Raw genomic sequence first — 17,222 nt, 5'->3', positions numbered from 1 at the left:
CACCCGCCAACCCACCCACTCACCGGGAGACGAGTCTCCAGGAGGCCTCGTCATCCTGCTCCTCCGTGTAGAGGCGCACGTTGAAGTTGTCGCCCACCCACCCACGAACTCACCCACTGACCCACCCACTCACTGACCCACCCACCGACTCACCCACTCACCCACCCGCTCACCCACCCACTCACCCACCCGCTCACCCACCCACTCACCCACCCACTCACCCGCCAACCCACCCACTCACCGGGAGACGAGTCTCCAGGAGGCCTCGTCATCCTGCTCCTCCGCGTAGAGGCGCACTTTGAAGTCGTCGCCCACCCACTCACCCACCCACTAACCCTTCCCACTGACCCACCCACCCACCCACTCACCCACTGACCCACCCACTCACCCAATGACCCACCCACTCACCCACTGACTCACTGATCCACGCACTCACCCACTGACCCACCGACCTGCTCACCCACCCGCTCACCCACCCACGAGTCTCCAAGAGGCCTCGTCATCCTGCTCCTCCATGTAGAGGCGCACGTTGAAGTCGTCGCCCACCCACTCACCCACCCACCCACTCACCCACCCACTCACTCACCCACCCACCCGCCAACCCACCCACTCACCGGGAGACAAGTCTTCAGGAGGCCTCGTCATCCTGCTCCTCCATGTAGAGGCGCACGTTGAAGTCGTCGCCCACCCACTCACCCACCCACCCACTCACCCACCCACTCACTCACCCACCCACCCGCCAACCCACCCACTCACCGGGAGACAAGTCTCCAGGAGGCCTCGTCATCCTGCTCCTCCGTGTAGAGGCGCACGTTGAAGTCGTCGCCCACCCACTCACCCACCCACCCACTCACCCACCCACTCACTCACCCACCCACCCGCCAACCCACCCACTCACCGGGAGACGAGTCTCCAGGAGGCCTCGTCATCCTGCTCCTCCGTGTAGAGGCGCACGTTGAAGTCGTCGTCGAGCTGCAGCCAGTAGGCGAGGCCGTCGCGGTCGCGCCCGATGGGCTGCAGCCTCATCGCGTCCTCATCCTCCTCGTTCACCACGTTCTTGAACTTGACGTTGTCGTCAAACTGGCTCTCGCACAGGTGCTGCCTCGGACGAGGTGGGCGGCAAGCGGGGGGGGGGGGGGGGGAGAGGAGGAGTGGTGAGTGGCGAGTGAGTGAGTGAGCTCAAGCGTCAGGATGATCCCGTATGACCTGGTGAGAAATTAAGGGGACCAGGAGAGGAGTCTCATTTTGCAAGCAGTGACCTGGGGCCCTGAGTCTGTCGGCAGGGGGCGATGATAGCTGCTGTGTGAGGCCTAGCCTAGGAGCTCCCCAGTGGCAGCTGTCTCTGTGCATTAGTTTGTTGGTATGGGGGAGGGGGCGATGATCGCTGCTGTGTAAGGCCTAGCCTAGGGGCTCCCCAGTGGCAGCTGTCTCTGTGCGTTAGTCTGCCGGTAGGGGGCAATGATCGCTGATGTGTGTGGCCTAGCCGAGGGGCTCCCCCGGTGGCAGCTGTCTCTGTGCGTTAGTCTGCCGGCAAGGGGCGATAATCACTGCTGTGTGGGCAACCACGGTGGCGAGATGTGAAATCCACGCGACCGCGGGGAGAGAGAAAAGAAAACTCTGAAAACACAGCAGCAGGCGTCAGGCTCGGGATGGAACCCACGACCTCCTGCACGCCAGGCGTGGTAGTCAACATCTCGCCAATGGGCGAGCGAGCGAGTGAGCGGGGCGATCAACGTGATGGGAAGACAGATGAGGAGTGGATCCGGGCACCTTGAGGATGACGAGCTTGTAGCTGGGGTTGAGCTTGGGGTAGCCCAGAGTTTCCAGCTCCCAGGCCCACGTCAGGTTGTGATCTTGGCAAATCTGTAACGATCAAAAAAAGAAGCGTCTGTGGAGATTTGTTTGGTCCTCTATAGTGAGGCGGGGAGTCTCGCTGTTGTATATGAGACTCATCTATAGGGGATGGGGAGTGTCACTGTTGTATATGGGACTCATCTATAGGGGATGGGGAGTCTCGCTGTTGTATATGGGACTCATCTATAGGGGATGGGGGGTGTCGCTGTTGTATATGGGACTCATCTGTAGGGGATGGGGAGTCTCGCTGTTGTATATGGGACTCATCTATAGGGGATGGGGGGTGTCGCTGTTGTATATGGGACTCATCTATAGGGGATGGGGAGTGCCGCTGTTGTATATGGGACTCATCTATAGGGGATGAGAGTGTCGCTGTTGTATATGGGACTCATCTATAGGGGATGGGGAGTGTCACTGTTGTATATGGGACTCATCTATAGGGGGTGGGGAGTGTCGTTGTTGTATATGGGACTCATCTATAGGGGATGGGGGGTGTCGCTGTTGTATATGGGACTCATCTATAGGGGGTGGGGAGTGTCGCTGTTGTATATGGGACTCATCTATAGGGGATGGGGAGTGTCGCTGTTGTATATGGGACTCATCTATAGGGGGTGGGGAGTGTCGCTGTTGTATATGGGAGTCATCTATAGGGGATGGGGAGTGTCGCTGTTGTATATGGGAGTCATCTATAGGGGATGGGGAGTGTCGCTGTTGTATATGGGACTCATCTATAGGGGGTGGGGAGTGTCGCTGTTGTATATGGGACTCATCTATAGGGGATGGGGAGTGTCGCTGTTGTATATGGGACTCATCTATAGGGGATGGGGAGTGTCGCTGTTGTATATGGGACTCATCTATAGGGGGTGGGGAGTGTCGCTGTTGTATATGGGAGTCATCTATAGGGGGTGGGGAGTGTCGCTGTTGTATATGGGACTCATCTATAGGGGGTGGGGAGTGTCGCTGTTGTATATGGGACTCATCTATAGGGGGTGGGGAGTGTCGCTGTTGTATATGGGACTCATCTATAGGGGATGGGGAGTGTCGCTGTTGTATATGGGACTCATCTATAGGGGGTGGGGAGTGTCGCTGTTGTATATGGGACTCATCTATAGGGGATGGGGAGTGTCGCTGTTGTATATGGGACTCATCTATAGGGGATGGGGAGTGTCACTGTTGTATATGGGAGTCATCTATAGGGGATGGGGAGTGTCACTGTTGTATATGGGAGTCATCTATAGGGGGTGGGGAGTGTCGCTGTTGTATATGGGAGTCATCTATAGGGGGTGGGGAGTGTCGCTGTTGTATATGGGAGTCATCTATAGGGGATGGGGAGTGTCACTGTTGTATATGGGACTCATCTATAGGGGATGGGGAGTGTCGCTGTTGTATATGGGACTCATCTATAGGGGATGGGGAGTGTCCTGTTGTATATGGGACTCATCTATAGGGGATGGGGGGTGTCGCTGTTGTATATGGGACTCATCTATGGGGGATGGGGAGTGTCGCTGTTGTATATGGGACTCATCTATAGGGGATGGGGGGTGTCGCTGTTGTATATGGGACTCATCTATAGGGGATGGGGAGTGTCGCTGTTGTATATGGGAGTCATCTATAGGGGATGGGGAGTGTCGCTGTTGTATATGGGAGTCATCTATAGGGGATGGGGAGTGTCGCTGTTGTATATGGGACTCATCTATAGGGGGTGGGGAGTGTCGCTGTTGTATATGGGACTCATCTATAGGGGATGGGGAGTGTCACTGTTGTATATGGGACTCATCTATAGGGGGTGGGGAGTGTCACTGTTGTATATGGGACTCATCTATAGGGGGTGGGGAGTGTCGCTGTTGTATATGGGACTCATCTATAGGGGGTGGGGAGTGTCGCTGTTGTATATGGGACTCATCTATAGGGGATGGGAAGTGTCGCTGTTGTATATGGGACTCATCTATAGGGGGTGGGGAGTGTCGCTGTTGTATATGGGACTCATCTATAGGGGATGGGGAGTGTCGCTGTTGTATATGGGACTCATCTATAGGGGATGGGGAGTGTCGCTGTTGTATATGGGACTCATCTATAGGGGATGGGGGGTGTCGCTGTTGTATATGGGACTCATCTATAGGGGATGGGGAGTGTCGCTGTTGTATATGAGACTCATCTATAGGGGATGGGGGGTGTCGCTGTTGTATATGGGACTCATCTATAGGGGATGGGGGGTGTCGCTGTTGTATATGGGACTCATCTATAGGGGATGGGGAGTGTCGCTGTTGTATATGGGACTCATCTATAGGGGATGGGGGGTGTCGCTGTTGTATATGGGACTCATCTATAGGGGACGGGGAGTGTCACTGTTGTATATGGGACTCATCTATAGGGGACGGGGAGTGTCACTGTTGTATATGGGACTCATCTATAGGGGATGGGGAGTGTCGCTGTTGTATATGGGACTCATCTATAGGGGATGGGGGGGGTCGCTGTTGTATATGGGACTCCTCTATAGGGGATGGGGAGTGTCGCTGTTGTATATGGGACTCATCTATAGGGGATGGACGGTGTCTGTGGGTTCACTCACGCGGACGAGGTGCTTCTCCCATCGTTCGTAGCTCACGGTGCGGCCCAACTTCCGTAGCAGCTTCACATGCAGCTCCACCAGCACCTGGGGGACTGTGCGGCGGGCGGAGGGGGAGAGACAGCGAGGGAGACAGGGAGACAGGGAGACATCAAGGGAGGAATACACAGACAGCGAGGGAGACAGGGAGACATCAAGGGAGGAATACACAGACAGCAAGGGAGACAGGGAGACATCAAGGGAGGAATACACAGACAGCGTGACAGGGAGACATCAAGGGAGGAATACACAGACAGCGAGGGAGACAGGGAGACATCAAGGGAGGAATACACAGACAGCGAGGGAGACAGGGAGACATTAAGGGAGGAATACACAGACAGCGAGGGAGACAGGGAGACATCAAGGGAGGAATACACAGACAGTGAGGGAGACAGGGAGACATCAAGGGAGGAATACACAGACAGCGAGGGAGACAGGGAGACATCAAGGGAGGAATACACAGACAGTGAGGGAGACAGAGAGACATTAAGGGAGGAATACACAGACAGCGAGGGAGACAGGGAGACATCAAGGGAGGAATACACAGACAGTGAGGGAGACAGGGAGACATTAAGGGAGGAATACACATACAGCGAGGGAGACAGGGAGACATCAAGGGAGGAATACACAGACAGTGAGGGAGACAGGGAGACATCAAGGGAGGAATACACAGACAGCGAGGGAGACAGGGAGACATCAAGGGAGGAATACACAGACAGTGAGGGAGACAGGGAGACATTAAGGGAGGAATACACAGTGAGGGAGACAGGGAGACATTAAGGGAGGAATACACAGACAGCGAGGGAGACAGGGAGACATCAAGGGAGGAATACACAGACAGTGAGGGAGACAGGGAGACATCAAGGGAGGAATACACAGACAGCGAGGGAGACAGGGAGACATTAAGGGAGGAATACACAGACACTGAGGGAGACAGGGAGACATTAAGGGAGGAATACACAGACAGCGAGGGAGACAGGGAGACATCAAGGGAGGAATACACAGACAGCGAGGGAGACAGGGAGACATCAAGGAAGGAATACACAGACAGCGAGGGAGACAGGGAGACATCAAGGGAGGAATACACAGTGAGGGAGACAGGGAGACATTAAGGGAGGAATACACAGACAGCGAGGGAGACAGGGAGACATTAAGGGAGGAATACACAGACAGCGAGGGAGACAGGGAGACATCAAGGGAGGAATACACAGACAGCGAGGGAGACAGGGAGACATCAAGGGAGGAATACACAGACAGCGAGGGAGACAGGGAGACATCAAGGGAGGAATACACAGTGAGGGAGACAGGGAGACATTAAGGGAGGAATACACAGACAGCGAGGGAGACAGGGAGACATTAAGGGAGGAATACACAGACAGCGAGGGAGACAGGGAGACATCAAGGGAGGAATACACAGACAGCGAGGGAGACAGGGAGACATCAAGGGAGGAATACACAGACAGCGAGGGAGACAGGGAGACATCAAGGGAGGAATACACAGTGAGGGAGACAGGGAGACATCAAGGGAGGAATACACAGACAGTGAGGGAGACAGGGAGACATCAAGGGAGGAATACACAGACAGTGAGGGAGACAGGGAGACATTAAGGGAGGAATACACAGACAGCGAGGGAGACAGGGAGACATCAAGGGAGGAATACACAGTGAGGGAGACAGGGAGACATCAAGGGAGGAATACACAGACAGTGAGGGAGACAGGGAGACATCAAGGGAGGAATACACAGACAGTGAGGGAGACAGGGAGACATCAAGGGAGGAATACACAGACAGTGAGGGAGACAGGGAGACATCAAGGGAGGAATACACAGTGAGGGAGACAGGGAGACATCAAGGGAGGAATACACAGACAGTGAGGGAGACAGGGAGACATCAAGGGAGGAATACACAGACAGTGAGGGAGACAGGGAGACATCAAGGGAGGAATACACAGACAGCGAGGGAGACAGGGAGACATTAAGGGAGGAATACACAGACAGTGAGGGAGACAGGGAGACATTAAGGGAGGAATACACAGACAGTGAGGGAGACAGGGAGACATCAAGGGAGGAATACACAGACAGTGAAGGAGACAGGGAGACATCAAGGGAGGAATACACAGACAGTGAGGGAGACAGGGAGACATTAAGGGAGGAATACACAGACAGTGAGGGAGACAGGGAGACATCAAGGGAGGAATACACAGACAGTGAGGGAGACAGGGAGACATCAAGGGAGGAATACACAGACAGTGAGGGAGACAGGGAGACATTAAGGGAGGAATACACAGACAGCGAGGGAGACAGGGAGACATTAAGGGAGGAATACACAGACAGTGAGGGAGACAGGGAGACATTAAGGGAGGAATACACAGACAGTGAGGGAGACAGGGAGACATCAAGGGAGGAATACACAGACAGTGAGGGAGACAGGGAGACATTAAGGGAGGAATACACAGACAGCGAGGGAGACAGGGAGACATTAAGGGAGGAATACACAGACAGTGAGGGAGACAGGGAGACATTAAGGGAGGAATACACAGACAGTGAGGGAGACAGGGAGACATTAAGGGAGGAATACACAGACAGTGAGGGAGACAGGGAGACATTAAGGGAGGAATACACAGACAGCAAGGGAGACAGGGAGACATCAAGGGAGGAATACACAGACAGCGAGAGAGACAGGGAGATGAGGCAGACAGCAAGACGGGGAAGACAGCCATGTAGGTTAACCAGCTTACGTATGATGATCTGTTTATTTACACAATGAGACCTCCTTTACCAGTGGCAAAATATAGTAATAGGTTTTTACCCTTTCAACTGGTCCAAAAACTGACACATTTATACTATTACTATATTTTGCCACTGGTAAAGGAGGTCTCATAGTGTAAATGCCTACCCCGAGCTCTCAATACTCTGATAGTGCGCTGTCTTTGAGTTGTACGCCTTTTGGCGTCACCTGGTCCAACACCAATGGAGACTAGGCTCTAGGAAAAACTGTCTGGGATGTGGACCAATCAACTTCAAGGACAGTGCATATCATTATCATCATCAGAGTTGTTTCTTTTTGTTTGCATTTTGACTGCTTGTGTAGTGGTTATTGCAAACATGATGCCTTGTATAAAGGTGTCACGTTTTTGTACCAGTTGAAAGGGTAAAAACCTATTACTATGATGATCTGCTCATTGCTTCTCAATCCGAAGAGTTGGAGACTCTGTTGCTGAACCTTGAGCATGGCACTAAGATGGGGCCTAATCATCAGCCTCACCAAAACGAAGCACCTGCCTGGGTATTCAGATCGGACTCGTGATGGACGCGGCCAGGCAGTGCCAGGCTAGGTGCACTTAGAGACTACTGGAGAGTTGGAGGCGGTCGTCCTCCAGCAACAACCAAGGGAGGTGGAGCGAAGCTCACAACAATGAGCGGAGCGCCGGGCGGCTAAAATGGAGCGAGGTGGCACAGTGGAGAGCACAGATGGTGCATCTGCCAGCCATCTCAGTTGGTCAACCCCATGGCACCTGGGTCTGTCCCATGACCTCCTCTCGCCAGCCCTTCATGCGGCAGCGTCACAGTGCACCTAGCCTGGCACAAGCACATGTAACAAATCAACCCAGGCGGCTGCATATGTAACGTATTTCATTGCTCCATGTCCTACGTCGACGTGCCTACTATTCCGATTTAAAGCTTTCGTGACTGCAGGGATCCATCTTCTTGGTTCTTTCGGTAAAGTCACGTAGAAGGGAAGTAATAAAATAATAAAAATAAAACATAATAATTTATTATAATTTATTATGTTTTATTTTTATGATTTTATTACTTCCCTTCTACGTGACTTTACCGAAAGAACCAAGAAGGTGCCTGCTATTGTTATCGCGTAGTGGGCATGCGTGCGGGTGGGGCAAAGTGTGGGAAGGCAGCACATCTCACGCGACATCATGGTTGTGGACCAGAGCGGAAAAGTAAAATGTAATACCCCTCGGGAGTTTAAGACTTATTTTTTTTTTTACAATTTTTTTTATTTTACCAGGTAAGGCCCACTGAGTTACGTAGATCTTTTTCATCAGAAGCGACACTGGCTATCACGCACGATGGCTCAACAAAGTGGCCTTTCATCACGTGGAAATGTATAGCGGCCGAATACACTTGAACGCACGTTTGATACTAAACGTGGAGGGAAAAAACCGGAGGACCTGGATAAAAATCCACGCGACCACGGTGGGAGAGAGAGACACGCAAACTCCAAATTTCCAGCAGGCGTCAGGTTCGGGATTGAATCCACGGCCTCCTGTACACCAGGCGAGGTAGTCAACATCTCCGAGCTACCGTGGTGATGAGAGAGACACACAAACTCCAAATATACAGCAGCAGGCGTCAGGGTCGGGATCGAACCCACAACCTCCTGTATACCAGGCGAGGTAGTTAACATCTCTGAGCTACCGTGGTGATGATGAGAGAGACACGCAAACTCCAAATATACAGCAGCAGGCGTCAGGGTCGGGATCGAACCCACAACCTCCTGTATACCAGGCGAGGTAGTTAACATCTCCGAGCTACCGTGGTGATGATGAGACAGAGACACGCAAACTTCAAATATACAGCAGCAGGCGTCAGGGTCGGATCGAACCCACGACCTCCTGTATACCGGGCGAGGTAGTTAACATCTCCTAGCTACCGTGGTGATTATGAGAGAGAGACACGCAAACTCCAAATATACAGTAGGCGTCAGGGTCGGGATCCAACCCATGATCTCCTGTATACCTCGCGAGGTAGTCAACATCTCCTGGCCACAACGAGGGCTTTCCCTAGAGCTGTAGGGGAGTGGTGGTGTAGCGGATAGCACGACGCTGCTTTTCAAACCCGACGACCCAAGTTCGATTCCCGCTCACAGCCAACACTAGTGACAATCATCCGAACCGGTCCTGGGCCTCCCCGAGGTCGACCCAGCCTCAAATGAGTACCTGGTGCGGTGTGTAGTAAACATCGCCACTGGGGAGACAAAAGCGGCCGCGCGTGGTGCTGGCCACCCAGCCGCCTCGTGTGCCGTGCCGGCCTTCACAGGTGCTGCTCGCTAACAGCACTTGCCCCAACAGTCTGTCAAGGCTATAGGGGGGATCTTAATCTTTGTACATGGGCTCGCCCCTCGCCGCTCCATCCTCGTTCCCCATGGCACCCCCCTCCCTGTCCCCCAAACCTACCCCACTACCAACAACAACAGACGCCATTCGCTACTAAGTGGAGATTACGTCACCACGGTGCTTGTGCCAGGTTAGGTGCAGGAGGGTCACGGGACAGACCCAGGTGGTGCCATGGGTTGACTGCTGTGCCAGGTTAGGTGCAGGAGGAGGTCACGGGACAGACCCAGGTGGTAGTGCCATGGGTTGACTGCTGTGCCAGGCTAAGTGCAGGAGGAGGTCACGGGACAGACCCAGGTGGTGCCATGGGTTGACTGCTGTGCCAGGCTAGGTGCAGGAGGAGGTCACGGGACAGACCCAGGTGGTGCCATGGGTTGACTGCTGTGCCAGGCTAGGTGCAGGAGGAGGTCACGGGACAGACCCAGGTGGTGCCATGGGTTGACTGCTGTGCCAGGCTAGGTGCAGGAGGAGGTCACGGGACAGACCCAGGTGGTGCCATGGGTTGACTGCTGTGCCAGGCTAGGTGCAGGAGGAGGTCACGGGACAGACCCAGGTGGTGCCATGAGCTGACTGTGCCAGGCTAGGTGCAGGTCACGGGGCAGACCCAGGTGGTGCCATGGGGTTGACGGGACGACCGGCAGATGCACCAGCTGTCCCTCCCGCTGTGCCAACTCGCTGCATTTTATTCGCCCGGCTCTCGTTGTTGTGAGCGTCGCTCCTCTGCCCTCCGTTGTTGCTGGAGGGCGACTGCCTCCAAATGCCCAGCAGCAGCAGCAGCAGCGTCCCTCAGGGGCCTCCTCCATAAACTCCAAAGACAAAGATCCCCCGTATAGCCTGTGACAAGACTGTTGGGGGCAAGTGCTGTTAGCGAGTAGCACCTACGAAGGCCGGCACTGTGGCACACGGGGCGGGAGGGTGGAACAACACCACGACCGGCCGCCTCTGTCTCCCCAGTGGCGATGTTCATTACACACCGCACCGAGGTACTCATTTTGTGAGGCTGAGTCGACCTAGGGGAGGCCCAGGGCCGACTCGGATCATCGCCACTGCGGTGGTGGTGGTGGCGATGGCAGCAGTCGGATCCTGAGCGCAGCGCGCTAACCGCTGCGCCACCGCTCCCCGTTCCGTAAACAAAGAGAAAGATCCACGCCGCCGCCACCACCACCACCAAAACAACAACAAAACAACAACAACAACAGCAACAACAACCAACCACTAAAACCACCACCAACCACCACCACCAACATCTCAAACCGCCTCACTAATCAATGACAGAGAGCGCCTCCGAAGGCCGTCGCGGTATAAGGGGTGGGTGGTTGACCAGCATCAAACACCACCAACAACAACAACAATCACCCATCAAACCCACCACCACCAACCACAACCACCACCACCTCAAACCGCCTCACTAATCAATGGCAGAGATCGCCTCCGAAGGCCGTCGTGGTACAAGGGTTGGGTGACCAGCACCATACACCACCACCAACAACAGCAGCAACAACCACCCACTAAACCCACCACCAACCACAACCACCACCACCACCAACCACCACCTCAAACCGCCTCACTAATCAATGGCGGGCGCGAGTAGCTGACGTCGGGGCTGTCTGCCCAGGCGCTCGCTCGCTCTCGATGGCGCCGCGCCTCTCGCTCGCTCGCTCGCCACTCACCGGCGCCGCGTTCGAGCAGCGCCTCCTCGAGCTGCGGGAAGGAGAGCGCGGGGAGGTCGAGGGCCGACGAGTAGCGGCGCAGGAAGGAGCAGACGACGGCAAAGGCCGGAACGTCGGCCACGGCCGCCATCTTTCTCTCCCCCCCCCCCTTTCTCTCCCCCCCCCTTTCTCCAACGACCCCCCCCCCCCAACAGCTCCCGACTCGATTCCGATTCGGTTTGCGATGCGTGTACGCGCGGAGAGGGATTCGATTCCGGCTGTGGAGGGGTAGGGGGTGAGGGTGGAATCGATTCCGCTTTGGTGGTGGTGATGTTGTTGCTGCTGTGGAATCGATCGCGGTTGTTTGTGTATGGGGGGAGGTGGGGGGAGGGGATGTGGAGGGGGGGAGGAGGTGGGAAGGGGGAGGTGGGGGGGGGAGATGGGGGGGGGAGGGGGAGGTGGGGGGGGGAGGTGGGGGGGAGGTGGTAGGGGGAGGTGGGGGGGGGAGGTGGGGGGGAGGTGGTGGGGGGAGGTGGGGGGGGAGATGGTGGGGGGGGGGGAGGTGGTGGGGGGAGGTGGTGGGGGGAGGTGGGGGGGAGGTGGGGGGGGGGGAGGTGGGGGGGGGGGAGATGGTGGGGGGGGGGGGGAGGTGGTGGGGGGAGGTGGTGGGGGGGGAGGTGGTGGGGGGGAGGTTGTTGGGGGGAGGTTGGGGAGAGGAGGTGGGGTGATGAGGTGGGGAGGAGGAGGTGGGGGGGAGGTGGTGGGGGAGAAGGTGGGGGGGAGGTGGTGGGGGGGAGGTGGTGGGGGGAAGGTGGTGGGGAGGCGGAGGTGGGGGGGGGGTGTGGGGGGGAGGTGGGGGGAGGAGGTGGGGGGAGGTTGGGGTGATGAGGTGGGGAGGAGAAGGTGGGGGGATGTGGGGGGGAGGAGGTGGGGGGGGGGAGGTGGTGGGGGGGAGGTGGTGGGGGGGAGGTGGGGGGGTGGTGGGGGGGAACTCGAAGGAATCCGATGAGCTGAGAAGCTCTTTACGTTGACGGATTCTTCCAGGAAGGGGCGCACGTGGGCAGGACGTTACGACGGATCGAAGCAAACAAAACGATGATGCAACAGCAACAACAAAATAAACCCACGAAAGGAGGTGCGAAGTAGAGGAAAAGTAAACAAATCACTTTGAAGAAATATACAAATAAAGTTACGGTATATTGTTCTTATTGGCAGTGTTGAGTCAATGGTGCAGTGTTGAGTCAATGGTGCAGTGTTGATTCTATGGGCAGTGTTGATTCTATGGGCAGTGTTGAGTCTATGGGCAATGTTGAGTCTATGGGCGGTGTTGAATCTATGGGCAGTGTTTAGTCTATGGGCAGTGTTGAGTCTATGGGCAGTGTTGAGTTTATGGGCAGTGTTGAGTCAATGGTGCAGTGTTGAGTCTATGGGCAGTGTTGAGTCAATGGTGCAGTGTTGAGTCTATGGTGCAGTGTTGAGTCTATGGGCAGTGTTGAGTCTATGGTGCAGTGTTGAGTCTATGGGCAGTGTTGAGACTATGGGCAGTGTTGAGTCTATGGTGCAATGTTGAGTCTATGGGCAGTGTTGAGTCTATGGTGCAGTGTTGAGTCTATGGGCAGTGTTGAGTCTATGGTGCAGTGTTGAGTCAATGGTGCAGTGTTTAGTCTATGGTGCAGTGTTGAGTCTATGGGCAGTGTTGATTATATGGGCAGTGTTGAGTCTATGGGCAGTGTTTAGTCTATGGGCAGTGTTGATTCTATGGGCAGTGTTGAGTCTATGGGCAGTGTTGAGTATATGGGCAGTGTTGAGTCTATGGGCAATGTTGAGTCTGTGGTGCAGTGTTGAGTCTTTGGGCGGTGTTGAGTCTATTGGGCATTGGTGAGTCTATGGGCAGTCTTGATTTGAAGCTTTCGTGACTGCAGGAATCCATACCCTTTGGTTATTTCCGTAAAGTCACGTAGAGTATAAAATAAACTAAATCACGACGTTTCGGGCGCAACACAAGTGCCTCTAGGCTAGACGACACAGCAGCAGCAGCAACATCGCCCCCCTCTACTGGTCGACTGATGCGCACGGACAGCTGCCCATGGGGGTGCCCCTTTTCACTCCGAATCTGTATTTATCCTGCAGGAGGAACCTGATGAGCTATACATCTCTTTTCTCACAGATGTCCAGTCAGGGCACAGGGTAAGAATTTTACAACAAGAAACGGTCACAAAAACACGACAGCAGTGCAAGAAAGGTAAACAAATCACCCAAACAACAAACAAATTCAACACTAACCCATCCCCATCCTAGCAGGCGAAGCCCACTGACGTATTAAATTAAATTATATTTTTTTAAACGCCCTGGCCACGGACGATAGCTCAAAAGAAGTGGCTTTTCATTTGGAAATTCATAGCAGCAATATAATTGAATAATCTGAAAGCATGTCGAGATGAAGGTTTGTTGATGCCGTTAACCACGAGTTGTCATATTCATCTCTGTGGGTGTCTGTGGGTCTCCTGAGTCTCAGCGGGAATCGATGAGAATGTTTCGTTATTGGAAGCACCTCGTTTCGTCTCTGGGCACGTCCATTCTGCCGTCTTAGTCCTCATCGGAAGTGACTCGTATTAAAATCACTCAAGCGTCATTGTAATTTTACAACGTACTTGCTGTTAAGGTTTATTTATACTGGTAGGAACGAAGTGAACCAGCCTACAATAGATTATATCGTCCGTCCGTCCGATGTCCGATTAGGTGTAGCAACATTGCCCCCTACTGCAAACACTTGGCAGGACCCTACAAAAACCTTTAGACTCAGTGAGGCTTTCCTGGCTAAACAAGTGTAACATTCCCTTATAATTCCCTGAGATAGTTTTTAATTAAAACATTTAAATTCTAAATTAACTCACAGCGGCCTAAAGCCTACAGCTAGGCCTAAAGCCTAGAACTAGGCCTCAAATTCTCCCTTCGTATCGTACCCCCGCCATTTCATTTTATTATAGCCATTCATTTGTTCGTTCCTACCAGCCCACCCCGCAGGGACCTGTTTTTTATATTTTAAATCTGTAATTTAGTTAGTTTAACATGTAGCATCATGCTTTCTCGACCAATATTATCCATAATAAACGTTTTTTGGGTTGGATCGCGTAAATATAAATGTGTCGTTAAACCCAACACCACCCAACACAGCCAATCAGTGAGGTTTGTCTTTTTAAGACCGAAACAGGAGGAGGATTTATTCACAACTCTGGCTGTCGATAGAATGATGCTGCTTGTTGTTGTTGTAATTACTGGCGAAACTTCACGCTACTCGAATTGTAAATGTTGTTATGGGTTCACTCTCCAACACACAACCTGTGTCCTGTACTAGTATACTACAACAGACGGTCTGTACAGGATTAACTGCGCTTGTGGCAAATGCTATGTTGGGCAAACAAGACGAATGATCAGCACGAGACTAAAAGAACACCAAATAAATATTAAATTCTCCCAAATACAACTGTCAGCAGCAGCATAACACGCGTGCCAATAAGGACACTCAATTGATTTGGATAATGTTGAAGTTCTGTGCAAAACTAGCTACTACTGGCCACGACTAATTAAAAATCTACTGAAACTGAAATAGATAAAAATCATTTAAACCGTTCGAGATAGCTACCGACTTAGTTCTGCGTGCAAGCGAATCATCAAATAACACATTTGTTGTGCCATACCAAGGCGCTGTATGCGGCATTACCTGTCGCCACGCTCACAGGCCGACAGGGGGCAGCCGAGAGAGTGAACGGGGGGGGGGGTGTAGGGGTTAGCCTAAGGCAGTGGTTCTTAACCTGGGTTCGATCGAACCCCAGGGGTTCGGTGAGTCAGTCTCAGGGGTTCGGCGAAGGTTAAGACACACACCGACTCATATGATTCGTGATGACACGTCCGGCTTGGCCATCATTGGCTGCAAGTGATCACGCTACATCGCTTGGCCTATCTGTGCTGCAGGGAATTTGGTGCGCTCGGTAGTCGACTTGTGACTGTCGTGATGGTACGTCGTGTGATTTTTTTCTTAATATTTTAATTCCTTCATACTAACTATGTCGAGCAAGAAAGTGGTCGGACGAATATGTACAATATGGATTCACATGTATAACGGAACGTGATGGGAGTCAGCGTCCTAACTGCATGATTTGCAATGCCAAGTTGTTTAGCACCGGCAAAACTAAGAGAACACTTCCTTAAGCTGCATGGAGATGGGGAATACAAGAACATAACGCTCGCTGAATTCAAGGTGAAGAGAGCCAGATTCGATGAAAATGCTACTCTGCCTGTTCTCGGCTTTGTACCCATCAACAAACCGATCCTCACAGCATCGTACGAAGTTGCTTACCTGATCGCAAAGCAGGGCAAACCACACACCATTGGTGAAACACTCATAAAACCAGCTGTGCTGAAGATGGCGAATATCATGCTGGGAAAAGCGGCTGAAGTTAAGTTATCCCAAATTCCTCTTTCAAATGACACCATCAGCGACAGAATAGAGGGCATGAGCAAAGACATCTTGGCTCAAGTAGTTGCAGATCTGATTTCAAGCCCGGCAAAATTCAGCCTCCAACTCGACGAGACCACAGACGTTTCCAATTTAAGCCAGCTTGCTGTATTCGTGCGCTATGTGAAAGACGACGTGATAAAGGAAGATGTTTTATTTTGTAAGCCTCTTACAACAACAACTAAGGCAGCCGATGTGAAGAAACTTGTGGATGACTTCTTCAAAGGCAACAATCTTTCGTGGGATATGGTTTCTGCAGTTTGTTCGGACGGAGCTCCAGTCATGCTGGGAAGAAAGTCTGGTTTTGGTGTGCTAGTGAAAGCCGATGCACCACACATCATTATTACGCATTGTATTCTTGCACAGGCATGCGTTTGCAACAAAAACCTTGCCTCCAAAACTGACAGAAGTATTCAAAATTGTAGTGGAATGCGTGAACTATGTGCGAAATAGTGCTCTGAGGCACCGCATCTTCAGTGAGCTGTGTAAAGAAATGGGCTCTGGATTCGAGGGTACTTCTGTACCATTCTAACGTTCGGTGGTTATCCCGGGGACAGGTGCTGAATCGTGTTTTAGCCATGCGTGTGGAATTAGCCCTGTTTTTGCAAGAGCACCGACATTGACATGCATTCTCATTTTAGCGTACATGGCTGACGTCTTCGCAGCTCTCAATCATCTCAATCAGCAGATGCAGGGCGGTGGAGTCAACACCATTGAAGCGGAAGAAAACCTGAAGGCTTTTCAAAAAAAGCTACCGTTATGGAAACGACGAACAGAGAACGATGACTTCGCAAACTTTCCCCTGCTGGACGACTATGTAAGTAAGATCGAAGATGTATCTGGAATCGGAGACATTTCTGTACCCGCGGAACTGAAGCAAGCAATTGGCACGCACTTAGATGAGCTTGCAAAGTCTCTCGACGGATACTTCCCTACAAGAGAGTCATATCCAGCATGGGTGAGACAGCCGTTCGCGTTTAGTGTTGAGACAGCAGATGTCAATGATGAATATACCTCGACGAAATCATTGAAATTCAGCAGAGCCAGGCTCAACAGCAACTCTTCAGAACAACAACGCTCTCGACGTTTTGGTGTCAACAAATGGTAACGTACCCTCTTCTTGGTTCTTTCGGTAAAGTCACGTAGAAGGGAAGTAATAAAATAATTAAAAGAAAACAATACAATAATATAAAACATAATAAAATAATATTTTGTTTTATTTTTATTATTTTATTACTTCCCTTCTACGTGACTTTACCGAAAGAACCAAGAAGATGAATCCCTGCAGTCACGAAAGCTTTAAATCGAAATTTTATTATGTTTTATTTTTATTATTTTATTACTTCTCTTCTACGTGACTTTACCGAAAGAACCAAGAAGATGAATCCCTGCAGTCACGAAAGCTTTAAATCGAAATTTTATTATGTTTTATTTTTATTATTTTATTACTTCCCTTCTACGTGACTTTAC

General features: G+C 52.4%; 1 protein-coding gene across 1 annotated transcript in view; it reads right to left on the bottom strand.

Annotated features, from left to right (window-relative positions):
• The window catches only part of LOC144735641 (uncharacterized), a 32,556-nt gene extending 21,160 nt beyond the window's left edge, over positions 1–11,396 (bottom strand). Inside the window, exons 1-6 of the mRNA XM_078618091.1 lie at positions 11,258–11,396; positions 4,424–4,515; positions 1,771–1,863; positions 899–1,098; positions 615–646; positions 24–108 (exon numbers count right to left, since the gene is read on the bottom strand). Of these exons, the coding sequence (XP_078474217.1) occupies positions 24–108; positions 615–646; positions 899–1,098; positions 1,771–1,863; positions 4,424–4,515; positions 11,258–11,387 (632 nt within the window). The 5' untranslated portion in view covers positions 11,388–11,396. The remainder of the gene's footprint in view (positions 1–23; positions 109–614; positions 647–898; positions 1,099–1,770; positions 1,864–4,423; positions 4,516–11,257) is intronic.
• Positions 11,397–17,222: the final 5,826 nt, after the last annotated feature.

This window comes from Lampetra planeri, chromosome 56, assembly GCF_965212315.1.
Source record: "Lampetra planeri chromosome 56, kcLamPlan1.2.h2, whole genome shotgun sequence".
Lineage (NCBI taxonomy): Eukaryota > Metazoa > Chordata > Hyperoartia > Petromyzontiformes > Petromyzontidae > Lampetra > Lampetra planeri.
Note: the sequence above shows the minus strand (reverse complement) of the source record. Positions and strands in the feature narration are given on the sequence as shown.